General features: G+C 40.5%; 1 protein-coding gene, 2 long non-coding RNA genes and 1 pseudogene across 10 annotated transcripts in view; 2 read left to right on the top strand and 2 right to left on the bottom strand.

Moving 5' to 3' along the window:
* The window catches only part of PHF2 (PHD finger protein 2), a 211,120-nt gene extending 208,746 nt beyond the window's left edge, over positions 1-2,374 (bottom strand). For 2 of the 3 annotated variants that reach the window (XM_069083754.1, XM_069083755.1), the window contains exon 1: positions 2,012-2,374. In XM_069083754.1, the coding sequence (XP_068939855.1) occupies positions 2,012-2,109 (98 nt within the window). In that variant the 5' untranslated portion in view covers positions 2,110-2,374. Of the gene's footprint in view, positions 1-1,014; positions 1,038-2,011 lie in introns of those variants that run through there. The other variant, XM_069083756.1, reaches the window with a different exon arrangement.
* On the top strand, positions 1-26,901 carry LOC138157956 (uncharacterized). 6 transcript variants are annotated; one of them, XR_011167515.1, is made up of 5 exons: positions 328-446; positions 5,501-5,606; positions 18,421-18,576; positions 23,990-24,499; positions 24,939-26,901. It is a non-coding gene; the product is annotated as an uncharacterized lncRNA (long non-coding RNA). The 6 variants fall into 6 exon arrangements; XR_011167518.1 differs by lacking the exons at positions 328-446; positions 24,939-26,901 and adding an exon at positions 1-301 and having other exon boundaries at positions 5,553-5,606; positions 23,990-24,378; XR_011167516.1 differs by lacking the exon at positions 24,939-26,901 and having other exon boundaries at positions 5,553-5,606; positions 23,990-24,378.
* The window catches only part of LOC138157957 (uncharacterized), a 46,005-nt gene continuing 29,054 nt past the window's right edge, over positions 11,000-27,950 (bottom strand). Inside the window, exon 3 of the long non-coding RNA XR_011167521.1 lies at positions 11,000-14,493. This is a non-coding gene — a long non-coding RNA (uncharacterized lncRNA). The remainder of the gene's footprint in view (positions 14,494-27,950) is intronic.
* Positions 19,079-19,789, top strand: LOC138157955 (large ribosomal subunit protein eL19-like; annotated as a pseudogene).

Here is a 27,950-nt window from a genome sequence, read left to right as displayed (position 1 = left end):
AGGAGGCCAGGATTTGGCAAAGGGGGCACAAAGTGGAGGGGCCCAAGCAGGTAGGGTGAGAAATGGCACACCTGCATGGCCAGGCTAGACCTGGGTTAGGCTGGTTACTAAGCTTGCCAAATTCTCAAGACAGAAGCCGAGGGAGCCCTCCTTACACCTTCATACCAACCTAAAAAGCCTAAAGGCAACTTCAAACCAAAGCACCACTCCTTCCCTGCCAGAGCAGCAGGGTGGGGGAAGTAACTCGAATGACAACACAACCTTACAAACCGAAAGAAGCCTGCTTAGCCTCCAGCACCCGGCAAGTCCCCGATCAACCCCAACCCCCCCTCCCCATCTGCAACATTCCCCTCAAAACCTAAGGAAATCGTAGCCCTGGGCAAACACAGACACAGATAGGGGTTCACTCGACTGCCTCGCCTCCATTAAGGAAAGCGAAGAGAGAGGTGGGGGAAAGGGTTTGTGTGTTGATTCTTTCTGTCGTGAGTAGAGTGGGCCCGAATGGTGCGGTAGAAGGGTGGAAGGAGGAGGGAGGAGGGCGGCGGAGAACGCGGCTCATTCCCAGCAGGGGCACACTACATGGGCTCCCACTTTAAGCCCTGCTCGACCCTCTCCTCTCCACTCCACACATGGGTCTTCCCCCTGTCTGTCCCTCCCCCACCTTTCCTCCCTCCCTCCCTCCTCTCCCCGCCCTATCCTCGCCAGCGCTTGGAGCCCGCCACTCTGTCCTCCCCAGGGACTCTGCCCTGGGCCGGACTTGGCTCCCGCCTCTCCCAGACCCCTAGCCCGGTTGGGGCCCCAGTCTTGGTGTGATCACTGTCCCGCGCGGGGAAAGTTAAGGCAACTTCATAGGGGGAGGAGACGGGAGGGAAAGCGGGAAGGAAGCTCAGGCCCTGGGCCTCCCTCCTTGCCACCTTCCTAGCCCCAGCTACCTCCCTGCCCCTGGCCCAGGCCTCCAGGGGGCAATCCCCATCCCTAGCTGTCAGTTGCACGAGGATCAGGCTAGCCCCAAACCTGGGTTGGGGGCAGGAGGAAGAAGAGGCGCGGAGTCCCAGGCCCAGCAAACCCCCCGAACTTTCCCCGCGGGGCGTCCGGCGAGCAGGGTCCTCCCAGGAGCCTTTTCCTGCAGTCCAAAGCGGCGACCCGGCTGTGCTCTGGCAGGCGAGCCGCTCGGTGGCCGGGGAGCAGCGGGCCGAACCGGGCCGAACTGGACCTCAGTGCCCAGCACGGAGCAGGGCAGCCGCACTGTTTCCGCCACCACGGACGCTACCGCTGCCCCCCCAGGCTTTGTGCGCGGCCTGCCCTCCCTCTATCTCTCTCCCGGGAGCCAGCCCGGCAGCTGTCTCCCGGCCAGGGTGGCTCGCCAGGAGCGAGGCGGGCGGGCAGGGCCGAGGACAGCTAGCCTCACAGCCACCCTCACCCCCCGGCCCTGGCACAAAGGGGAGCCCCGCCCGGGGCCCCCAGCGTAGGCAGGAACTGCCGCCGACCCTCTGGTCCTCCCCGCCGCCAAAAATGCACTAGCCCAGGAGCAGGGGCCCGAGGCCGGAGACTGGGGACAGCCTGGCGACTAACTCCTCCTCTCTCCCCGGGAAGGAAGGGCCTGTGGCGGCCACGGAGGAAAGGGGGAAAACACTGCTCCGGAGCGAGCGCCACACCAGGCGAATTCTGGATTTATTTATTTTTATCCTGGGCACGGGGGCGGCGGGAGCAGGGGGCCCGGGCTCGGGCTCGGGCGGGATCCGAGGCTACGGGAGCGGGGAGGGAAGGGAGACAGCCCAGGGACAGACAATACATGTAAGCTGGAAAATCCGTCATCCCCCGCCGGGGCTCGGGGAAGCGGAGCCGAGGGAAGGCTAGGCAAGGGGAGGCGAGGAGAGCCTTCAGGCGGGGAGGAGGAGGAGGGTGGGCGCCCCTAGCCGCGCGCCCCGAGCCCCTGCGCCCGCGCCGACCCCGCAGCCTCGGCCCGCTGTCCCTAGCCTCCCCGAGGCCCGACCTGGCTGGGCGCGCTTACCTGCCGTGGAACCAGTCCTTACAGGCGTCGCACTCGATCATGAAGCGGGTAACGTCGTAGGGCAGCCGGCAGATGCAATAGACAGGCACCGTCGCCATGTTAGCTGCCGCTGTTCCTGCAGCCGCCGCCGCCGCCGCCGCTCCTCGCTCCTCCGACAGCCGCCGCCGCTAGTCCTCCTTCTTCTCCTCCTCCTCCTGCTTCTTCTCCTCCACCTCCTTCTTCTCCTCCACCTCCCGCGCCGGCTCTCGTTGGCAAAAACCACAGCCCCAGTGTCCAGGCAGCGGCGGGCCAGGGGCCGGGGCCGGGGCCGGGGCTGCCCCCGCTGCTGCAGCCGCCGCTGCCGCCGGTCAGGCCGGCTGCTCCTGCCGCCGCCGCCGCCGCTGCTTCTCCTCCTCCTCCTTCTCCTCCTCCTTCTTCTTCTCCTCCTACTCCTCCTTCTCCTCCTACTCCTCCTCTTCGCCTCTGAAAGGGGGGAGGGCAAAGGGAAAAAATCCACAAACAGGCTCCCCCCTCCCGTGCACACGCCAGCCCCCGGCGGCAGCGGAGGGGGCTGTGTCTATACAATGCGAGGAGGTTCCGAGGGAATCGATCTGTGCGGCGGCTTCCGCGAGGAGTCCATGCCCAGATTTTGTCAAATTGCCGCGGCCGGAGCCCTCCCCCCGAGCCCGCGCGGGCACCAGGGGGGGTGGGGGTGGGGGGGAGCGTGGGGTCCGGGCTGCAGGAGGGCTGGCGGCGTGTGGGTACACAAAAGGAAAAATGGATCTGCAGCGCGCGGGCAGAGGTGGGTGGCTGGGCTGCAAAGTTTTCCCGGCCGGGGTGCCGGGGCTGAGGGTGCAGACAGGGGCCCAGGCGACGCGGCGCGGCGCGGTGCAGGGCCGGCGCCTGCGGTCCGTCCGCTCGGGTTCCGCGGAGCGCTGCTGTCACGCCGAGAGTGAGGTGGCGGGCGGGCGGAGGAGCGAGGAACGGAAGGAGCGGAGCCTGGAGCCTTCGCCTCCCAACCCCACCGAAGGGAGCCCCCTTCGGCCGCCGCGGCTCAGTTCCTTACGTCAGCTTGCAACATTGTAGCGTTTCCTCTGTAGAGGCTGGACGCGCCGGTCCTGGAGGGGGGGGAGGCAGATGGAAACTCCCATGGGGCGACCCCTTCCACAGCCCCACGCAAACCCCTCGGGAGGGCCAGTCAAGGGTCAGGTCCCGCGGGGCCCAGGCTGCTTTTGGCTATCTCTGGCTGTATCTGCCAGCTCTCCTCTCCCACCTCTCTGTTTTCGGAACTGGAGCTGCTCCTCTCCCTACCAAAAGGGGGGTGGGGGAGGGAGAGAGAAAGGGAGAGAGAGGAAAAGAGGGAAGAAGGGAGGGAGCGAGTGAGTGGCGGGAAGCTAAGAAATCTAGGCGGGCAGCAGCCCCAGAGTAACGCGGGAGAGGAGAGAGACAGACCCCCGAACCGAAGGAAGAAAGCCCGTTCTTCGAAAGACAGAAAAGTACTTTATCCCAACTTTTCTTTTTTTAATAGTCTGGCTTTCCTACTAGGCAGCAGAGAGTGGGCAGAGTTAGGAAAATTCCTCCCCTTCACCCATAGCCTGGCCTTCTCCCTCTCCACTCCCCCCCATCACCTCCCCACCTCCTCCCCTAGCAGAGATTTTTTTTTTCCTTTTAGATTCTAGTAAAACTTTCTTTCCTTCCAACTCTACTTCCTATTCCCGACAAACCCCAACAAAACAGAGGCCCCAACCTAATAGATGGGGATGAGAAAAGGCTATTCTTAAGGACCTGGAAGGAGTGCCCGGGCACAGCCTGTACACATGTGCCCCAGACAGCATGATCCTGGATGCCACTGGCATCTCAACTGCACAAGACCAGACTCTCTCCTGTATTTCAATGGATCAGCAAGCATCTATTAAATACTTGCTCTGTGCCAGGCACCGTGCTAGACGCTGGGGATACAAAGCATAAGCAGAAGAGTCTCTGCCCTCGAGAAGCTCACAGATTAACAGAAGACAACATACATAAATCAGAACGTAGCAAAATAAATACCGAATGGAACGACCCAGATCCACCCGATTCCATCACTTACCAATTGTGTGATGAAGAAGTCACTGAACTACCCTGGGCTTCAATTTTCTCTTTCACAAATGAAGAGGTTGGACTATATCACCTCAAAGGCCCTGCCTAAGTCTTTAACAGTCCACAGGTCTATAAGCTGGGGTCCACTCCGAAATCAGTCTCTATCTGCCTAGGACCCTCCTCACTTCTCAGAACCCTGCTTCCAGGCTCAAATCACATGCCACTTCCTCTACCAAGCCTTCCTTGATTTCCCTTCGCCCTCCTTCCAGAGAATTCCCTCCCTTGGCTAATTACCTTTTATGTACTTATCTGGGCAAGCCTAGAATACAGCATCCCTCAGAGGAGGGATCATATTCGTTTTTATCATTGTATCACCAGAGAAAACCTAATTCTATGTCTCCTGTTTAGCAGGCCTTATTTGCTGTGATGATGGTCAATTTATCCCAAACCCTTGAATGAGTACCTAATATGGGCATGGTACATACCTAAAGACCTGATCCCTTCCTTAGGGAAACTCATTATCTATTCAATTCAACAAACATTATTCTTTTCAATTCAGCATGCCTAAGAAGAGTTGGACCAGAAGAGCTTCAGACAAGCAGTTATCAACCCTGAACCTCAGGATTAAATACAATAAATAAATAGGGAACAATAAATAAAAACCTCAAAGGCCACTATAACCTAATTGCATCTTTCTGCATCCTAGTACCTCCCTCTTAAAAGGATTCTCTAATGGCACTTTTCTCTTTTATTTGCAGAGGTGGGAGACTATAGGTGGGGAATACTGCAGATACCTTTTCTGTATATTAGTTATTTTTTTGCTGAACAATTTTTTTCTCTTTTTCCTTATTGTAAAATGACTCTTTGGGAAGAAGTGAGGAAGGAATACATTGGGAAATGTAGGTGATGTTTTAAAAAGATAAATCAATAAAATGTATTTTTAAAATATAAATAAAATAACAGATTCTCTGTAATCTGAGGTTGGTTCCACTTGGAAAGATCTGAACGTTTCAAGTTGGAATACCTGGCGTTGGAATCCTACCTCCACTACTTTTTTGCCTTTGTGACTTTGAGTAAATCTTACCACCATTTGAACCTCAGTTTCCTCATCTGAAAAATGAGATTGTAATCTCTAAGGTCCCTGCCAGCTCTAAATACATGAACCTATTAAGTGAAGGTGGATAGAGTAGAGCCAGAAAGATCTGCCTTGGATATTTACTAACTAGGTAACCCTGGGAAGGTCATTTAAGTTCCCTGAGCCTCAATTTCCTCATCAGTAAAATTGGGGGTGGGAGGGTTTGAACCTTAGAAGGCCTCTAAATTCCTTTATAATCCTATTCAGTTTTCAGCCCATTAGCTTAGATCACACTTCTTTCTGTAAGTACTACTACTTCCAACAATAATAATAGTAATTTATTTTTGCTTTCACAGTATCTCACTTGATTGTCACAACAGATCTTTTGATCTCTCTCCCATTTCACAGATAAGAAAGTAGAGGTTCAGAGTGATGCAAAATGAATGCAGTGACTTGTCCAAGGTGAGACAGTAAGTAAGCCCCGAGCTTCTGATTTCCAAGTCCAGAAATGTTCCCACTACACCAAATTCCCTTCCCACCAGAGGTTGGAAGATTAAAAAAAAAAATACAAGCTAAAGTCAACATGTGAATAAAGGCTAGAGAAAAGAAGTAATCTGAAGGCAACTTTGTTTCAGCTAGTTTGGTTGTTGATGGAGGCTGTGGGTGGGGTTTAGCAGTGTAGTGCTGACTCTGGGGGCACAGAAAAACCTAGGTTCCAAATGAAGAACTGCTGCTTCCTAAACCATTGACCTTGAGCAAATTGCTTCTCTTTTCTGAGCCTCAGTTTTCTCCCCTGTAAAGTGGGAAGTGGGCAAGAATAAATGATGTCTACAATTCCTTCCTGCTCTAATTCTGTAACTCTGACTCTCTGTTTGGAAATCTTGGTGTTGCTTATTTTCCTTTGGAAGATTAGTGAATCACAGCTTGGAATGTGGAAGGTGGAAGACCATTAACTGTGAAACCCTCAGCTGAAGTCTAGAGAAAGGAAGTCATTTGCCTGAGGTCACAAAATTGATAAGTGTCAAACTTAGTATTTGAACACAGGTCCCCAACTCCAAATTTAGCCACCTTTTCACAACACATTTGCCTACATTAGGATGCTAACAGTGGCAAGCATGTGGAAAGAGGACTCAGGAGGGTTTCAGTCCTAGGCCTGTAAGTAGCTCACAGAGCCATCCATCAGTGGAGAACTTGATCTTCCTACTGGGTCATTTTCAGACATACCTGTCTCTTCTTGATCCCATTTGGGGTTTTCTCGGGAGAAATACTGGAGTGGTTTGCTATTTCTTATCCAGCTCATTTTTACAGATGAGGAAACTGAGGCAAACAGGGTTAAATGATTTCAGAACTTAGGAAGATGAGTGTTCCTAACTCCAGGCCCAGCACTCTCTCCCCACTCAGGACTAGTGGCTGTCAAGTTCAGTGAAAGCTGATCTGTGCTCAGCAGTCCTCAGGTTGGGATACTCTCTGGAGGAATGAAGAAACATGGGCAGCAATTTACTCTTACAACAAACCAATTTGAATGGTTCTCTGAAGCACTTCTCTGGTTGCTTCCAAATCCCAATCTTATCAAAAGGAAGGCCTAACAGGAGAAATATGCTGAAGAACTGAATGCTGGTTGGACTATGAAGAGAGTAGGGCAGATGGACAAGGATAAATATTCCATGCTTGAAGTGCAAAGAGGTAAATAGGGAGATAGTGTAAAATTTGGACACAGGAAATCCAGGTTTGAATCTCTTAGTGTACTTGTGATTTTAATAATAACAGCACCTGAAGTTTTCAAATATTTTCTATCTTCATAACAACCTGGGAAGAAAATATTATTATTATTGCCATTTCACAGATGAGGAAACTGAGTGCCTTGCCTAAGGTCATACAAGTCTCTGAGGCTGGATTTGAATTCAGAATTTCCTGGCTCCAAGGCCAAGGGCTCTATTCATTGCATCACCTAGCCACCACTGGCAAATCATTTGGCCTCCCTGGACCTTAGGTTTTGTTTGGATTTTTTTGTTTTGTTTGTTTTTGTTTTTGCTTTTTGGAGGGGGAAGGCTGGGCAATTGGGGTTAAGTGACCTCCCAAGGTCCCAGGCTAGTAAGTGTTAAGTGTCTGAGTCCACATTCGAACTCAGGTCCTCCTGACTCCAGGGCCGGTGCTCTCTATTCACTGTGCCACCGTCCCTAGGCCTCAAGTTTTGCAACAACAGGGAACTCAACTAGAATCTGGGGTGGGGAAGCTGTGGCCTGGAGGCCCCATGTGTTCTTCTAGGTTCTTGGCTTTTGACTGAGTCTGTTTTACAGAATAAATCCTTTTATTAAAAAGGATTTGTTCTGGGCAGTTTGAATTCAGTCAAAGTCATACCTGAGGACCTGCAATGAATAGAGCTCTTGGCCTCAGAAACTCACTCCACTTGGATGACCTTAGGCAAGGCACTCAGCTTCTCTGCCTCAGTTTCCTCATCTATAAAATGGGAAGCCTATGGGACTATAGAAGGTCACATGTGGCCTCGGAGCCACAAGTTCATCACCCCTGGACTAGATACTCTCTCAATTCTATGATCCTTCGATCCTTATCTAACACTTTCACCAACCCCAGAGAATTACCAGCTTAACTTTGGTAAAGTCAGAGCCATGATTCTCATTTTTTCTAAGACTGAGGAGAGAGGAACTTTTCTTTGGCTCCCTAAAATGTCACTTCTAATAAAATCTATATTACTCATTGTCTAGGGGGAAAACCACTGCTGGGGCCCCAGTATAGGAACTTCTCTGGGAATAGCAGTGATTAAGCAACAAAGCCTGGATTAGGAATCAGTGTTTACAGGGCAGGAAACCTTTGCTCAGGACTTGAAGTTTAAGGGGGAAGACTTTTGATTACATTAAACTCCATAAGTATTTATTAAGTATGTTTACTGACTGCCTAATAGTAGAAATGTTTCTAGTATTATAAAGACAAAAGCAAAATATTCCCTGCCTTCAGGCATCTTACATTCTATTGGAGGGAAAGGGAACACAAGTGAGGCTATACAAAAGATATAAAAATAAATACAAAGTAATTTGAGAAGGAAAAACATTAATAATTGGGGTAATCAGGAAAAAGGAGTGATAATTGAGTTAAGCTTTGAAAGGAACTAAGGCAGGGGTGGGGAACCTGTGGCCTCGAGGCCACATGTGGCCAAGTCCTCAAGTGCAGCTCTTTGACTGAATCCAAACAGAACAAATTAAACCCCAAACTAAGAATTCTAACAGATCCAAAATAAGGAGGAAAGTAGGCATGGGGAATAGAAGGCACAAAAGCATGAAGACAGGATACAGTACGCTGGCCTGGTGGGCCAGTTTAGCCAGAATAGAGTGTACATGAGAAGTAATGTGTGATTAGCTAAAAAAGAGAAGTTGGATTTGAGTTACCATATCACACTTATCAGATTGGCTAATAACACTTTGAAAAGGAAAATGACAAATATTGGAGGGGATGTGGGAAAACAGGGCACAAAAGCATTGTTGGTGGAGTTGCAAACTGATCCAGTCATTCTGGAGAACAATTTAAAGCTATGCCCAGAGGGCTATTAAACTGAGCATACCCTTTGTCCCAGCAATACCACTACTAGGTCTGTATCCAAAAGAGATCAAAGAAAAAGGGAAAGAACCTATATAATTAATATATATATATATATATATATATATATATATATATTTATAGCAGCTATTTTTGGTGGCAAAGAATTGGAAATTGAGGGGTTGTCCATCAACTGGGGAATGGCAAAACAAGTTGTGGTATATAATTGTTATGAACTTTTGTAAAGTGAAATGTGCAGAACCAGGAAAACATTTGTTCACAGTAACAGTAATATTGTACAATGATCAAATTGTAAATGACTTAGCTATTCTCAGCAATACAATGATCTAAGACAATCTAAAAAAATTATGATGAAAAACACTATTCACCTGATAGAGTCTGGATGCATATTGAAGCATACTTTTTAAACTTAATTTTTCTTGGGATTTGGGAGTGGGGGTGTTCCTGGTGTGTCTAAGAATTTTGTTTGGTTTTTAAAAATGTTTTTTGAGAGGGGAAGGTAGGGCAATTGGGGTTAAGTGACTTGCCCAAGGTCACATGGCTAGTTTTTGTATTAAGTGTCTGAGGCTGAATTTGAACTCAGGTCCTTCTGACTCCAGGGCCAGTGCTCTATTCACTGCACCACCTGGCCATTCCCCATTTTTTGTTTGTTGTTGTTGTTGAGTCATGTTCAACTCTTTGTGACCCCATTTGGAGTCTTCTTGGCAAAGATACTGGAGTAGCTTGCCATTTCCTTCTCCAGATGATTTTACAAATGAAGACATAAAGAAAAACAAGATTAAGTGACTTGACTGAGGTCACACAGCTAGTAAGTGTCTGAGATAAGATTTGAACTGAGAAAAGATTAGTCTTCCTGATTCCAAGCCCAGCATTCTATCCACTGCACTACTTAGCTGCCCCTTTGTAATATGGTTAATATGGAAATATGTTTTGCATGACTGAATATGTATAATCTATATCAAATTGCTTGCCTTCTCAAGCAGGGGAAGGAGAGGAAGAGAATTTGGTAATCAAAATTTCAAAAAAAAATGTTAAAATTGTTTTTACATGTAATTTAGAAAAAACAAATTTAAATAAAAAGAAATCTAAAATATAAATTGAAACCTGATATTGATAGTTTTTAAATGCCAAGCAGAGGAATTTGTATTTTGTCCACTCAATCAATCAATATACATTTACTAAATATCTACTTGTGCCAGTCACTGTACAAGGCTCTGAAGATACCCCCCACCAAAAAAAGAAAAAGTCCCTGTCCTAATGGAGCTTGTGTTATCTAAGGGGAAGACTGTAATGAGAATGGGAATTTGAAGATCTTCCCTGCCCCTTCATAGACCTAGGAGGGAGTTTGAAGACCTCCCCTGCTGTGAAGATAAACTCTGCCCCCTAATAGGCTGAACGTAGTCACATGGAACCTGGGGTAAGGAGAGTTTGCTGAAGGGAAGCAGAGCTCCCAGGAATCTGGTCAGAGCCAGAGATGGTGGTGGAGAAAGGAGGACCTCAGGCAAGGAGTCAGACTCCTGAGTAGATATTGATCTTGTATTGGTTTGTGGGAAGGCTGAAGGATGATGTGACTCTCTGTGTTATTATGGCTTCTGAATATTTTTGGTACTATGATGGAATTGGCTTACTGGTTTGGGGATTCAGTTTTCTGTTGTCAAATAAATGCTTCAGTTCTATCCTCTATCTGGAGAGTTTGGTATATTTTGCCATCCAACGTCATGCCATATTTATAGTAACAGTCTTTATTGTGATTGTGGGCACTGTAAATATTGCATTGGCACTACAAAGATATAAATATATAAAGGTGTATAGAAGGTCCATACAAATAGAGATACAAGATAGCCTTAGAGGAAAGTCCTTTGGAAGAAAGAGGCATTTGTTATGAGACTTGAAGGAAACTAGAGATTCAGAGAGATAGAGGAAAGGAGGAATAGCATTATAGGCACATGCAAAGGCAAAGAGACAGAAACTGGAGAGTTGTGTGTGTGCAGAACAAGTAGGCCAGTGTGGCTGAACCTAGAATAAATGGGCAAGTAGGAGGAGAACCAGGAGAGAGCACTATTATAAAAACCTAGCAAGGAGAGAGTATCCAGGAGAAAGTGGCTGGCAGTGTCATCAACTGCAAAGAGTCCGAGAAAAATGAGGATTAAGAAAAAGTTGATAGATTTAGTGATTAAGAGGGCACTAGTGAGCATTCCTAGCCATGTGGGTGGGTATGCAGTTAACTAAACTGGAAACTCCTTGAGGATATGTATCTACTTTTTAATCTTCCTCAAGACCTTTTAGCAGCTGCTTGTTAATGGTTTGTTGTGATATATCATACTGTGCTCTACTGTGTTGTGTTGTTTTGTTTTGTATTGTAGAAATAATGCCGGATTTGGAGTCAACTGAAGTTTGTGTCAAAGAACCAGGAAGACCTGAGTTCAGATCTTGCCTCAGAGTCTTATTAGATGTGTGACCAAAGGCTAGTTACTTACTCCCTCAGCCTCAGTTTCCTCATCTGTAAAATGATGATAATAATAACACCTACTTCATAAGGTTTTGAAGATCAAATGAAATAGCATAGGTACAATACTTAAAGTGCTATAAAAAATGTTAGCTATTATAATTATGACTATGCACCAGGCATTGAGTTAAGTGCTTGAGATAAAAAAAAAAATACAAGAAAGCAAGGGAAGTAGGAAGGGGAGGAACAGCCACAAAGGTAGCTAGTAAGTTTATAGCATGGCCTGGAGCAAGCTTGAAAATGTCCAGGGGGCCTAGACCCCTGCAAGATAAGGCAAAAGTGGACCTATTAGAGCCAAGGAATTCAGGGTGCAGAGGTCATTGGAAGGCGACCTTCCAAGGAAAGGGGATAAATGGATAAAGAGACTAGCCCACAGATTTGTTGTGGGGAAAGTGTTTATAAACCTTGAAGTATATGTTTATACATACACACAGAACACTTTAATATATATATATATGTGTGTGTGTGTGTGTGTGTGTGTATAATAACAATATTAGCTAGCATTTATACAGCACCTATTGTGTACCAGGTACTATACTAAATGCTTTGCAAATATTATCTCATTTGATATACACAACAACCCCTGAAGTAGGTGCTATTATTATGCTCATTTTGCAGTTGAAGAAAACTGAGTTGTCTTGCTCAAGATCACACAGCTATTATTAAGTGTCTGAGGTTGAATTTGAACTCACTTCGCTTCATTCCAGGCCCAGCATTGTAGCCACTGCACTGTCTAGCTCCCATATTTTATTCGGATGTACATATCCATACACATTTTAATATGTATGTATGCATACTATATGTATATTTGTAATAACTTGTTACAATAACAATCACATTTTAATCTAGGGATGATATGATGACCACTAAGGTCCATGTGGCTCTCTTCGGTTTTAGAGTATTATTTTTTTTATGTTTATTCCTTTTTTAATTTAATATTCTTCCACCTAAAAAAAATGTACTTTTTCTCCCTCACACCACCATTGAAAAGAAAGAAAAAGCAGAAAAATCATTATAACCAATTTGCATAGTCAAGCAAAACAAATTTGCATAATGGCCATGTTCAAAATATACATATTTTATTCTATGTTCTGAAGCCATCACCTTTCAGTCGGAAGGTGAATAGCACGTTTTATCACTGGTCCTCTGGAATTGTGATTGGTTATTGTGTTGATTGGGATTCTTAAGTCTTTCAAAATTGTTTGTCTTTAAGGATGTTATTGCTATTATAAAAATTATTCTCTTGGTTATAATCACTTTACTTGGCATCAGTCCATTCAAGTCTTCCTAGATTTCTCTGAAACCATACCCTTCATCTTATTGTATAATATAAGGAGAAGGGGTGGGGGGGAGAAAGAGACAGAGAGAGACAGAGAGAGCACAGGTGGGGAAGTTGGAGGGAAAGTGCCTTTTTGGGGGACTTCCCTCAGCCTGAGTCTTCTGCTCCAAGGTGACTGGAGTCTCACTCTCCTCAATTCCTTTTTCTTCTTAGTCCTCCCCTTTGCCTCTCAAAAGTGTGCTGGAATGTTTTGCTTGCTCCAGCCCTGGTGGTGCCAGGGCCAACAACAGTTTCCTGGAGCTCCCCACCAAGAGCTGTATCAACAGCTGTATTGCCTTGACTCAAAGTCAGTTCTGAAGGCTAGAAAGCTCTACAGAGCAGTGATCAGATTGTGCCCTTGCTAAGATCACATATGGTCTCCGGAAGGTTTTACAGCTCCTAGCCCAAGCAACCTTGAGATTCTTGAAGAACACAACACTAAATACCCAGAGAATGTAGCAATAGGATGCCAGATAAGGTTGGAAAAGATCATATAAGACCATAACACTCCTGGCAGAAGAGTACAGAGCAAGGCCCTAACATAAAATTCCAATCTTAAAAGGAAAGTTGGAGGAGGAGGAGGAGGAGGTTATAACCTTGGCAATAACTGAACATACTTTAGGGCATAAAAACATCACAAATGAATGCAAAAGAGCAGAAATATTAAACACATCCTTTACAAAATAAAAAAAAATTCAATGAAGGGCTATCAAAGAAATGATTAGTCATTTGGAGACTTAATAACTTAATCCTAAATCATTTGTGGATCAAAGAACAAATTATAGAAATAATAGGTAATTTCATTAAGCATAACAATTATGATACAACAAATAAAAATGTTTAAGGGAAAACTTGTATTGCTAAACATTTTCATCAACAAAAAAAAAAGACAAATCCATGAAATGAACATGCAGCAACAAGAAAAAACCTAGAAAACTTTTTAATGTAAAAAACTATTTGAATGCCAACATAAAAATCTTGAAAATTGTAAAGAAAAATAATAAAATTTAAAATTTAAAAATTTTTGAAATAATAAATAAGAATGGAAGCTTTTTTAAAAATAGACAAACTGCTAAGTAATTTGGTAGAAAAAAAAGAAAACTAAATTAGCAATACCAGAAAAAATTTTTAATGAAGAGTTCATGACAAAATAAGAGACTGAAAGGCTCATGAAAGAGATAATGGACAATTCTGATTAAATAAAAGAAATACAAAATATTGTTAGAACCTATTTTAGTCCAAATATATACAATAAAAATAACAGCTTAAATGAAATGGATTAATATTTACAAAAATATAAAATATTCAGATTGACAAAATAATAGGGAATATAAATCATTCTATCTCAGGAAAGGAAATTTCATAAACCACAGATGAAAATACCAAAGGAAAATAATCCGGGAACCAGACAAATTTACAAGTGAATTCTGTCAAATATTCAAATAACAATTTCAATATTATACAAATTGTTTGCAAAATTAGCAAGAGGGGGGATGCTACCAGATTTTTTCTATGATACAAATAGGGCCTTGATGTATAAATCATGAAGGCTCAAAACAAAAAGAAAACTAGGAACCAAAATGCCTCATAAACACTGATGCAGAATTTTTTGATAAAAGAAAAAGGCCATGATGTATAACCAAATTAAACACTATGCCCACGTGGGTTTTATGCCAGAAATGCAGAATTGGTTCAGTATTAGAGGAACAATTAATGTAACCATGTCAATATTGTTGTTGTTTATCCTCTTGAAGAAGATCATGCCATTGGAGAGGTGATGCCTGTGAATTGGATTTAAGTGAGGGAGGCTGTGCAAAGCCACCAGCTTCATTTTCTCCTCTGGAGCTATCTGAATCCAGTGGCAAGATACAGATCAGAAGAATCGGAGATGGCCCTGCATGCAGTGGGAGACGTTGGCCTTTTTAAGCACAGGCCTTTAACAGGTCTCAGTTTGACTGAAGCACATCAATAACAAGAACAAAGAAAATATTATTATAACAATGGATACAGAAAAAGTTTTTGACAAAATGCAATACCCATCTATGTTTAAAAAAAAAACAACTAAGAAACCGCAAATTGGCAAAGACTACAAAAGATAGAAATAGTCAGTATGGGAGGGGTTGTGGGAAGATAAACCACATTGGTACATCGTTGATGTTGTTGTGAATCAGTACAACTGTTCTGGAAAGCAATTTGGAATTAAGAAAATGAAGTAACTAAAACATCTTCACACTTTGATCCAGGGATTCCAATACTAGGCTTCTACCTCAAAGAGGTTATTTTTAAGAAGAAAATCCTCATATACAACAAAATATTTATAACAGCACTTATTGTAATAGCAAAGAATTGGAAACAAAATAGATACCCACTGACTGGAGAAGAGCTCAACAAATTGTGGTTATATAAATGTAATGGAATGCTATTGTACTATAAGAAGTGATATATATGATTAGTACAGAGAAAGATTTACACAATTTAATGCAGATCGAAATAATCAGTCAAGAAAATAATACACGAGAATTATAGTGATATAAAAGGAATAAACATATACAAAACAGTCAAAAGAGAATGTTGCAAAATTACAAAAAGAAAGGAAGATGCCAAAGAAGAGAAATGAGAAGACACTTCCATCCCTTTTCTTTGCAGAGGTGGGAAGTCCATGGGAATGGTGCATCACATATATTTTCTATCTATTGATTGATTGTTTGGCTGATTTTTTTTCTCCTTTTTCTATTTTTTAAAAATGTATTTGATATATAGGATAGCTCTCTAAAATGGGGAGGGAAGGGACATTAGTAGAAATTTTGGTGACATAAAAATAAAAGAGATCAATAAAATTTTTAAAAATAATTTTAAAAGTTACTGGAAAACATTGGAATAACTGAATCTTTCCTTAACATGTTGATAGTATATCTAAAACCAACAGTTAGCTTTATATAAAATAGGGATAAACTAGAGTCCTTTCTTTTTTTTTTTTTTTTTTTAAGCAATCGGGGTTAAGTAACTTGCTCAAGGTTACACGGTCAGTTATTTCTGGGTGTGGTGCTGAGTGTCTGAGCCCGGGATTCAATCTCCAGATCGTCCCAACACTGGAGCCCGTGCTCTTACTTGCTGAGCCACCTGGCCGCCCCTAAGCAATTGAGGTTAAGTAACTTGCTCAAGGTTACACGGCCAGGTGTTTCTGGGTGGGTGCTAAGTGTCTGAGCCCCGGATTCGATCTCCAGGTCTTCTCAACACTGGAGCCGGTGCTCTTACTTGCTGTGCTACCTGGCCGCCCCAACTAGAGTCCTTTCTAATAATACAAGGGGTAAAATAATGATGTCCATTGATGACTATTTGATATAGTGCTAGCTACAGTAATAAGACAAGAAAAATAAATTTAGGGAATAAACATAGGCAAAGAAGAGACAAAAGTATAACTTTTTACAGATGATATTATGAGAACTTAGAGAATGCTACTCAATTAAAATGTAATGAAAATAATAACTTCAGCAAAGCTGCAAGATATAAAATAAATCCTTATCAATTATCAGGATATCTGTACACTATCAACAGAACCTATAAGGAAGACATAGAAAGAAAAATTCCATTTAAAATAGCAATAGTCTAAAATACTTGGCAGTCTATTTCTTAAGATACACACATGAAATATATGAATATAGCTATGAAATATTCTTTACAGAAATAAAGACAAACCTAGATAAGTAGAGAAATTTTAGTTGTTCATCAGTAGATAGAGCCAATATAAGTAAAAATGACAATATTACCTAAATTAATTTACTTATCCAGTGCTATCCCAATCAAACTGCTAAAAGATTACTTTGTAGAATTAGAAAAAAATGATAATGAAACATATTTGGAGCAATAAAATGTCATAGATCTCAAAGGAAAAAAGTGGGAAGACAGGAGGCCTATCAGTAACAAATCTCAAACTATACTATAAATGAGTATCATAGAAAAAAATTTTATAACTTCTTTAAAAATAGAAAGATTAATCATTAGAACAAATTAGGTACAAATCTACAGAAACAAACAAACACAGTAACCTCATGTTTCATAAACCCAAAGGTCCTGACAACTGGAGTAATGACTCTCTTTAACAAAAAAATACTGGGAAAATTATATAAGAGTCTGGTGAAAATTAGGCTTAGATCAACACCTCACACCAGATACTGAGCTAAACTCCAAATGAAATGACCTACAAGTAAAAAGTTACATCATAAATAAGTTAGAGGAATAACAAGAACAACAAAATACCTTTCAAATCTATAGATGGGGAAGAGCTCATGACAAAACTTGAAGGCTCATGAAAGAGATAATTAAAGATAAATAAAATTTAAAAGTTTTGAATGGGGGCGGCCAGGTGGCTCAGTGAGTAAGAGCGCCGGGCCCGGAGTCGGGAGACCCAGGATCAGTTCTGGCCTCAGATATTAGCACCCACACAAAATAACTGGCCATGTAACCTTGAGCAAGCTACTTAACCCCAATTGCTTATTTAAAAAAAAGCTTTGCATGAACAATCCAATGTACCTAAGATTAAATGGGAAAACAGTAAACTGGGGGGGGGGGGCGGGATTTGAAGCAAATTTCACTGAAAAAGGTCTCAATTTCCAAGATATATAAGAAATTGATTCAAATGTATAAGAATAAGCATTTTCTAATTGACAAATGGTCTAAGGATATGAACAGACAATTCTCAAGGGAAGTAATTCAGGAGATATATACCAATATTTTTTAAAAATGTTCCAAATAACTAATAATTAGTAAAATGCAATTTAAAGCAACTGTGAGATTCATCTCATACCCATCAAACTGGCAAAGTTCACAAATATAAAAAATAACAATTGTTGAAAGGATTATGGGAAAACAGGTACATTAATGCATTTAGTGGAGCTGTAATAGTTCAGTCAACCTGGAACACAATCTGGAACCATACCCCAAAAGATACTGAAGTGTGCATACCCTTTGTCCCAGCAATATCACCTTCAGTGACCTACACACTCAAAGAGAAACAAGCAAGAGGAAAGCTCCTAAATATGCAAAAATATTTATAATAGTATTTTTTTTATTGTAGCAAAGAACTGGCAACTAAAGGGATGCCCTATCAGTTGGAGAATAGCTGAACAAATTATGTTATAAAAGTGTGATGCAATACTATTGTCCTGTAAGAAATGAAGAAGAGGGGTGGCTAGGTGGCACAGTGAATAGAGCACCTGCCCTGGAGTCAGGAGGACCTGAGTTCAAATCCAGCCTCAGACACTTAACACAAAAACTAGCCGTGTGACCTTGGGCAAATCACTTAACCTCAATTGCCCTGCTTTCCCTCCTCCAAAAAAAAGAAATGAAGAAGAAACCTGGGAGAAATCTGGGAGTACATTGTACAGGCTGAGACAGAGTGAAATGAGCAGAACCAGGAGAGCAATTTATACAATAAAAGCAAGATGGTAAAGACAACTTTGAGACTTAAGAACACTGATCAGCAAAATTACCAACTATAATTCCAGAGAATTGATGATGAAGAATGCTACCCATTTCCTGACCAAGAGGTAATAAACAAAAAGGAAACATACATTTTTGGAGGTAGCCAGTGTGATAATTTGTTTTGCTTCGGTATGCATTTTTGTTATAAGAGTTTTCTAGGAATGGAGAAGTCGGTGAGGTAAAAAAAAAATGTTTGTTAATTGAAATAAATTTTTTATTCCTTAGGGCATAAGTTCTCAAAGTGGGAGATACCATCCCCTTGGGGCACTGGAACCAGAGGGATGGTAGTAGCTTCAGGTGCAATTGGGGGCATTGAATAAAAATAAGGGGGCAGTAGAGGCATAAGGAAAGAAGAGAAGAAAATTTTGAAAAATTATTCATACATGTTTCATTTGTTACAGAGTTAAAGTCATAGTGATTACATTATTTTGCAAATAAACACACAAAATGCAAGTTATAACTGATCAGTGGTCAAGTATGCTGACAAGTCTTAACAAGCAAGTGTTGGCAGGCAAGTGTGTGGCACATTGTTGGGAAGTCCAGCATGCAAAGGGCAGGTATGTAATGACTTTTTAAAAATATGATACTATATGGTTACATGATGTAATATTGCATCATCAAAATTTCAATGAAGGAAAAAAATCAAATTTATAATGAATTATTAAATTTAAGATACATAATTTAAAAACATTTTATATTTTTTAAATGACACAAATTTTTTTTAAAAAAATTAAAGGGTTAAAGAAATATTTCCATGGAGGAACTGAGTAATTTTTTTTTAAGGGTGCATTAGATGAAATAAGTTTGGGAACTTCTGCCTTAGGATATGGTCTGATCATAAAATGGCTTTCATTTATTCAAAGAGGTACATGGGCCTTGTTCTTGTTTAATTTCATCAAAAAATATTCTTATCAGAAAACTAGAGGGAAAATTTTACAGCAAGTTTTCCTGATAAAGGCCTCATTTCTCAAACATATAGAGAACTAAGTCAAATTTATAAGAATACGAGTCCTTCCCCCACTGATGAGCGGTCAAAGAATATGAATAGGGGCTTGTGACGTTCTCTCTCCTTTCCTTTTCCGCGCTGCTGCTGCAGCCATGAGTATGCTCAGACTTCAGAAGAGGCTTGCCTCTAGTGTCCTTTGATGTAGAAAGAAGAAGGTATGGCTTGACCCCAATGAGACCAATGAAATTGCCAATGCCAATTCCCGCCAGCAGATCCGGAAGCTGATTAAAGATGGGCTTATCATCCGGAAGCCCGTTACTGTGCACTCTCGTGCCAGATGCCAAAAAAATACTCTGGCTTGAAGGAAGGGCAGGCACATGGGTATTGGTAAGAGAAAGGGTACTGCCAATGCTCGTATGCCTGAGAAGGTGACCTGGATGAGGCGAATGAGGATTCTTCGCTGTCTGCTTCGAAGATATTGTGAATCCAAAAAGACTGACCGCCACATGTACCACAGCCTGTACTTGAAGGTGAAGGGAAATGTGTTCAAGAACAAATGAATCCTGATGGAGCACATTCATAAACTAAAGGCAGACAAGGCCCGGAAGAAGGTCTTGGCTGACCAGGCTGAAGCTCGAAGGTCTAAGACTAAAGAAGCACGAAAGCGTTGGGAAGAGCATCTGCAGGCTAAGAAAGAGGAGATCATCAAGACTTTGTCCAAAGAGGAGGAGACTAAAAAATGATCCTCCCCTATCTCCTCTGTACATAGTACCCTTCTATTTGGCATATGCAATAAAAATGGACAACTGTCAAAAAAAAAAGAATATGAATAGATCGTTTTCAGAAAAGGAAAACAAAGCTAACTATAATATGAAAAAATTACACTAAATCACTATTTATTAGAGAAATGTGAATTAAAACAACTTCGAAGTACCACCTTGCACCTAGCAGATTGTCTAGGATGACAGAAAAGAAAAATGACAAATATTGCAAGGGATGTGGAAAAATAGGGACACACACTGTTGGTGAATTTGTGAACTAATCTAACCATTCTGGAGAATAATTTAGAACTATGTCCAAAGGGCTATAAAATTGTGCATACCCTTTGATCCAGCTACTGATCCACTACTAGGTCTGTACCCCACAGAGATCAAAGAAAAGGGGGAAAGACTTTTATGAACAAAAAATATTTATAGCAGCTGTTTTTGTTCTGACAAAGGATTGGAAATTGAGGCAATGTCCATCAATTGGGGAATGACTGAACAAATTGTGGTATATGATTGTGATGGAATACTTTTCTGCTATAAGAAATGAAGAGCAGGTCTCTTTTTCTTGTTTGTTTTGTTTCCTCTTTCCCATTTTTCATTCCATCAGTTATAATCTTTCTTTACAACCTGACTAATGTTTAATGTGAAGGTATTGGCAGATCCTATATTTATTTGATTGCATGCCGCCATGGGGAGGAGAGGAAGGGGAAAAAATGAAACTCAAGGGAATATAGAACTGAATCTTTTAAACTAAAAGTAAAGAAATAAAGTAATAATTTTAAAAAAAAGAAATGAAGAGCAGGATGTTTTCAGAAAAACCTGGAAAGATAAATTGATGCAAAGTGAAAAGAATGGAACCAGGAGACCATTGTACACAGTAATAGTAACATTGTGTGATGACCAACTTTGATAGACTTAGCTCTTCTTAGCAATACCATGACCTAAGACAATTCCAAAAGACTCATGATGGAAAATGCTGTCCACATCCAGAGAAAGAACTATAGAGTCTGAATACAGATGGAAGCATACTTTCTCTCTTTTTCTTTTCTTTTTTGTGGTTTTTCCCCTTTGCTCAGATTCTTCTTTCACAACATGAGAAATGTGGAAATAAGTTTATTTTGACTGTACATGTATAGCCTATATCAGATTGCATGCCATCTTGGGGGAGGGGTTGGAGAGGAAGGGGAAAAATTTTGAAACTCAAAATCTTATAAATGTGAATGCTGAAACCTAAAAAATATAAGTAAATAAAACAAAAGAAAAATGCTATCCACTTCCAGATAAGGAAATGATTGAGTCTGAATGCAGAATGAAGCATTCTTTTTTTACTTTATTATTCTTGGGTTTTTTTGTCCTGCATTTTCTTTTTGTCATGATTTGCATGACCACCCATGTACAATCTATGTATCAAATTACATGCCTTTTCAAGGAAGGGAAGGGGAGGAAAGGAGAAAGAATTTGGAACTCAAAAATTTTTAAAAAATTTTAAAGATCTATGTTTACATGTAATTGAGGGGAAAAAATTAAAGTGAAATAAACAGAACATTGTACACAGTAACAGCAACACTGTACAATGAGCAACTGTGAACAACTTAACTATTCTCAGCAATAAAATAATCCAAGAAATTTCCAAAGGATTTATGATGAAAAATACTATTCACCTCCAGAGAAAAAACTAAATACAGATTGAAGCATAACTTTTTTTTACCTTATTATTCTTGAGTTGCTTTGTTTTTTAGGGGTTTTTTTATCTGTGTTTTCTTTTGCAACATGACTAATATGGAAATGTTTTACATGACTGCACATGTATAATCTATATCAAATTGTTTGCATTCTCAAGGGAAAGGGAGGGAGAGAGAGAGAATTTGGAACTCAAAACTTAAAAAAAGAAAGATGAAAAATTTTGTTCACATATAATTGAGAAAAAAATAAAAATTGAATGTTAAAAAGTATTCTTCTCTAATTACTTTTAAGTAGGTGATATAATCAATGTAGCCCCCTCCATATACACATATAGATACAAATAAACATATGTGTGTCTGTGTAACACAACTTGTTAACTGATTAAAAAAGAAACATGAGTTATTATTTCCTGTCCCCTCTTTGAAGAGGTGGGGGACTGTGAGTATGGAAAGCTGAATATAACATCAGCCTTTCTTATATATTGGTTAGTTTTTCTGAACTGTTTATTTTTGTCCTCTTTTTAATTTTTTATTATAAGAGATGGTTCTCTGGGAAGAGAATGGAGAGAGGGACACACAGGCAAATGTAGGTGATATAAAAACAAGATGTATAAGTACATAAATATTTTTATTAAAATAAGCCATTACTGTTATTATTGGTACACGCTGTTCATGGCCTAATTCATTTTAGACCTTGCCTAGGCCCAAAGATCTGTAGAACTTCAAACAATGTAATTCCACTGTGATCTTCATAGCAAGATGTCAATGAAGTAGTGGAGTGCCATCAAGACTTTAGCAAGTCAAGTCAACAAGCATTTATTAAGTGCTTGTTATATGTCAGACTCTGTGGTAAGTACTGGAGATACAAAGAAAATTGAGACTTGATTCGCTTTTTTCTTTTTTTGTAAATAATATTTTATTTTTTCCACTTACATGTAAAGATAGTTTTCAACTTTCATTTTTATAATATTTTGAATTCCAAATTTTTCTCCCTTCTTCCCTCCCCTCCCCTCTCCCCAAGACAGCAAGCAATCTGATATAGGTTATACATGTGCAATCATGTCAAACATATTTCCATAGTAGTCATGTCATGAAAGAAACAGAACAAAAGGGAAAAACACCTCCCAAAAGTGAAAATAGTCTGCTTCCATCTGCATTGACCCCGAACTTTCTCTGGATGTGGTTAGTATTTTCCATCACGAATCATTTGGAATTGCCTTGGATCACTGCATTGCTGAGAAGAGCTAAGTCTATCATAGTTGATCATCACACAATGTTGCTGTTACTGTGTATAATGTTCTCCTGGTTCTGCTCACTTCACTCAGCATCAGTGCTTGTAAGTCTTTCCATGTTTTTTTCTGAAATCCACCTGCTCCTCATTTCTTATAGCACAATAGTATTCCATTACATTCATATACCACAACCTGTTCAGCCATTCCCCAGTTGATGGGCATTGCCTCAATTTAGAATCCTTTGCCACAACAAAAAGAGCTACTAGAAATATTTTTGAACATGTGGATCCTTTTCCACTTTTTACAATCTTTGGGATACAGACCTAGTAGAGGTATTGCTGAATCAAAGGGTATGCACACTTTTATAGCCTTTTAGGCAAAGTTCCAAATTGCTCTCCAGAGTGGTTAGATCAGTTCACAACTCCAACAATGCCTTAGTGTTCCAATTTCCCCACATCTTCTCCAACTTTCATTGTTTTCCTTTTTTGTCATTTTAGCTAATCTGATATGTGTGAGGTGGTACCTCAGAGTTGTTTCCATTTACATTTCTCTAATCAATAGTGATTTTGAGCATTTTTTTAACATGGTTACAGAAAACTTTAATTTCTTCAACTGAAAACTGCTTATTCATATCCTTTGACCATTTATCAAATGGGGCTGACTTTTTTTCTTATAAATTTGTGAGTCTCAATTTTCAAGTCTTCAAAGAACTCACCATTTAATGGGGGAAACATGTGAACCACTATGTACGAACAAAATATGTACATGAGAACATGCATGTCATCTCAGAGAGAAGGTGCTAGCATTAAGGAGGATGAAAATAGGCTTCTTGGAAAAGATGGGACTTTAGCAGACAGGGAAGTCAGGAGGCAGGATGAGGAGAGACATTATTCCAGACATGGGGAAGCCAATGCAAATGAGCAGAGTGAAGAGATGGAAAGAAATAGCAAAAAGGTCAATGTTAATAGACTGTAAAGTTCATGAAGGGGAGTAAGGCATAAAAAGATTGAGAGGGTAGGAAGTAAGGAGGCTATTTCCAATTTTTAAGTGCTTTAAAAGAAAAACCAAGGATATCACTGATCTTGATAATACTAGGGAGCAATACTGAAGTTTATTGAATAGAGGAATGACATGGTCAAACCTGTGCTTTGGGAAGATCACTGTGATAGCTGAATGGAGGATAGACTGGAGGAGGACAGGCATGAGATGATGAGGGCCTTACACTATAGGAGTGGCAAATCAGAGGAGAGAAAGGGAAGTATAGGGAGATAAAAATGATAAAGATCAACAAGCATTATCTTTTCTCTTCTTAACATCCTGCCTCTGCCTTTTTCTTTCCTCAGTGATAGCCCCAGTTCCGCCCTGGGTCTTGAAGGACCTTCTAATCGTCCTCTCAAAGCCTGAAGAGAGCAGGAAAAACTGATTTCTGCCATCAACACTTAGTACTCTATTAATCTATGAAATTCCTTGAAGGAGCAAAAGACCATGGACTGTTCTGTCATATAACCATTATTTTAGAAGATCAAAAATTCTGGACCCACAGGAATACTCTGTCAGAATCAAGTACATACTTCCACCAGCTTTTTAGTTGTTTGACAATTGGTTGAAATAAACTTTTTAAGGGTAGAGATTGTTGCAGAAATTAACAATTATATTTATAATTCTAAACTTATACCTATTAAATCATATCTACTTGATGATGTTAATAAAATCAAGGTAATTATTCAGTTAAGTTTATAGCACAACTTAGTGTACCTTTTGTCATAGGTTAAAAATAACTCAGGTGCAACAAAGAAGGAATGACCCTAACCCTTTAGAAAATGTCCTCAAACTCCTACATACTGAAGTATAAGGTAGGTTGATAATTAAAATATTACTCCTTAATTTTCATTTCTCAAGAAATAAAAACCATATAAAATAATGAGTGAGGTTATTAGAGGGGAATTTCAGTTTTTAATTAATCAGTGGATCTGAAAGTATTTGAGAGGGTTAGGGGAACAATACCACCCCAAATCAAGTAAACATGCAGCATAGAATAATGAAAAACCTTAGAAATCATCTAATCCCCTTTGCTTCCTCCTTTAAACTTTGTTGTTGCAAGTGGTCATGGACAGATTGGTAAAACTTATGGACTACTTCTCAAAATAATGTCCTTAAATATATAAAATAAAATATAAAGTAAAACACATTAGGGAAATAACTAATTTTTCCCTATCTAAATTTATGGACCCCAAGAAATCTATCTACAGATCTTAAAAATCTCTGATCTGATCTAATACCTTCATTTTACAGGGGAAGAAAGTGGGACTCAGAAAGAGGACACGACTTAACCAAAATCACAAAATGATTTAATGAAAGAGTTGAGACCAAAATCAAATTCCCTAATTCCCAGGTCAAGGCTATTTCCAGACCATCTGGCTGCAAATCCCAAGGCCTGGGAAAGATAAACAAAATGGAGGAAAATGACATGAAAGGTAATAGGAGCCCAGAAGAAGAGGAGGGGGAAAGAAGTGGAAGAGAGAAAGGAAAAAGACCAGAAAAAAATGAAGCATGCATGGTGAGAGAAAGAGAAAATATGAGATGATCCAACCTTGAAGTAAACCTAGGACAGCCCAAAAAGAGACAAAAATGCCAAAATTAGGGGTTCAGAGACTCATGATGCAATAGTTTTATAGGAAGAATTAAAAAAGGCAGCAGAGTAAAAAAACATATCACGATTTAGGGGATGCAGTTTCAAGTCTACAGATTATTTTACATATATACACATGAAAAAGTCCTGGCTTTAGGGCAGCTAGGTGGTGCAGTGAATAAAGCATTGACCCTGGAGTCAGGAGGACATGAGTTCAAATGCGGCCTCAGATACTTAACACTTACTAGCCATGTGACCTTGGGAAAGTCACTTAACACCAATTGCCCCTACCAAAAAAAAAAAAAAAGGAAAAAAAGTACTGGCTTGGAGTGTCAATAGACCCAGCTTGGGAACTGGACACTGACAAGTCATTTTTTTTTAATGTTAAATTTTCTTTCTTTTTTTTTTACACTTAATCAACAAACACAAACATTGTAATAAACACAAAAAAGAACAAGAAATAGGCTTGCACAAGAAAGCACTATTTTGTCATTAACTTCTTTAGCCTAAACTTTGATCTCTATTAAAGGTGGATAACAGTACTTACACTACCTCACTACAGAGCTGTTAGAAGAATAAAATGAGATAATGAACTTGAACCAGTTTTGCAAGTCATAAAATGCAAAATAAATTTAAAATGATGATCATAAAATTTATTTTATACAATTTTTTTATACTTAAAAGGTTCCATAATCCAGATCCAAACCCATTTATTCTTTCACATCCTTTGTGACCCTTGTCCATTTCTTCCAATAAATCTTCCAAAAAGCATCTATCCTAAGCAGCTAGTCTTTCTCTAGGTATTTTTGCATTCCCTAGGTACCAAGGCAATACTCAGGCTGTCCATCTCTTTTTCCTGGCTCTCATTACATCACAAGTCCATGTGCTTTTCCAAACAGACATTTCCTTCAAGATATCTTTTACTCTGTTTTTTTCTGAGCTAATCATTTCTGGCTAAAATAAATAAATAAATAAATCACAGATTATTTACACCTACCCTGAATGAATCTCTTTGCTGCCCTTTGAATCATTTGCAAATTTGATTCTTTGGAGAGTAAAGTGTTCTGTGATTCTTAGCCATATAGCATGACTAAAAGAAGACTTAGGCTTTAAAAAGTGGGTTTCTTGCTATTTAGGGCACAGCATGGGATGAAGGAAAGCACTGTATAATTTTCCATATAAAATCTAGGGTTAGGGGTGGCTAGGTGGCGCAGTGAATAGAGCACTGGCCCTGGAATCTGGACTTGAGTTCAAATTCATCTCAGACACTTAACACTTACTAGCCATGTGAGCTTGGGCAAGTCACTTAACCCCAATTGCCCTGTCCTTTCCCCTCCAAAAAAAAAAAAAGAAAAAGAAAAAAGAAATTTTTAAAAAATCTAAGTTTAATTCTTCCTTTTATTCAGTTCTAGACCTACCACATTGTCCATATGAAACAACTATTCAAGATAAGAGTACTATTAGAGTAACTCAGTGGGCTACTCATCCAACTTCATATCATATTATGGAAAGTGGGCGTTCATCAGCCATTTGGTTTTTTTTCTTTTTCTTTTTCTTTTTATCTTTTTTCTCTCTCTCTTTTATTTTTTGCTTTATATCATTCATTTTATCATTCATTTCCACAAGATTTTGAGTTACAAATTTTCTCCCCATTTTCCCCTACCCATCACCCCAAAACAGCAATCCCACTGAATATCCCCTCCCTCAATCTGCTTCCCTCATCCTCCCTCTGACTTTCCAGTAGGAAAGTGGATCTCTGTGCCCCAGTGCCTGTATATCTTATTTCCCAGTTACATGTAAAATAACAATAATATATATAGTATATATAAATATATATATATATATATATACACACATATTTTAAACATTTGATTTTAAAACTTTGAATTCCAGATTCTTTCCCTTCCTCCCTCATCACCCACCCTTACTGGGAAGATAAACAATTCAATATAGGTTGTACCTGTAATAGCTATGCAAAACATTTCCATAGTGGATATATCGTGAAAGACTGACTATATTTCCCTCCATCCTATCCCACCCCCCTCACTTGTTCTATTCTCTACTTTGATCCTGTCTGTTTTCAAAAGTGTGTGCTTCCAACTGCCCTCCCCCCAGCCTGCCCTCTCTTCCATCATCCCCCCTCTCATCGCCTTCCCCCCTATTCTCCTATAGGGTGAGATACCCTATTTAGGGTGTATGTCATTCCCTCCCTAAGCCAAATTCAATGAAAATAAGGTTGACTCTTTCCCTTTTGCCTTTCTGTTCTTCCCCTCCATTGTAATAGTTTTCCCTTCCCTCTTCTATATGAGATAATTTACCCCATTCTCTCTCCCCATCTCCTCTCATTATATTTCTCTCTTACCTCTTAATTTCACCTTTTAAGTATCATCCCTTCCTATTCAATTGGTCCTGTGCCCTCTATGTATACCTGTACACATATATACACACATTCACATGTGTATTAATATGCCTATATACCCTCCCATATAGACATATATGTATGTATACATATGTACACACACACATTTCTATTGCTTTCAACTATCCTCATACTGAGAAAAGTTTCATAGGTTACATTATCGTTTTTCCACATAGGAATGTAAATAGTTCAACTTTGATAAGTTCCTTATGATTTCTTTTCCCTGTTTACCTTCTCATGCTTCTCTTGCCCCTTG

This window comes from Petaurus breviceps, unplaced genomic scaffold (assembly GCF_028583685.1).
Source record: "Petaurus breviceps papuanus isolate PSGF00001 unplaced genomic scaffold, PetGlider_PUasm1.0 174, whole genome shotgun sequence".
Lineage (NCBI taxonomy): Eukaryota > Metazoa > Chordata > Mammalia > Diprotodontia > Petauridae > Petaurus > Petaurus breviceps.
Note: the sequence above shows the minus strand (reverse complement) of the source record. Positions and strands in the feature narration are given on the sequence as shown.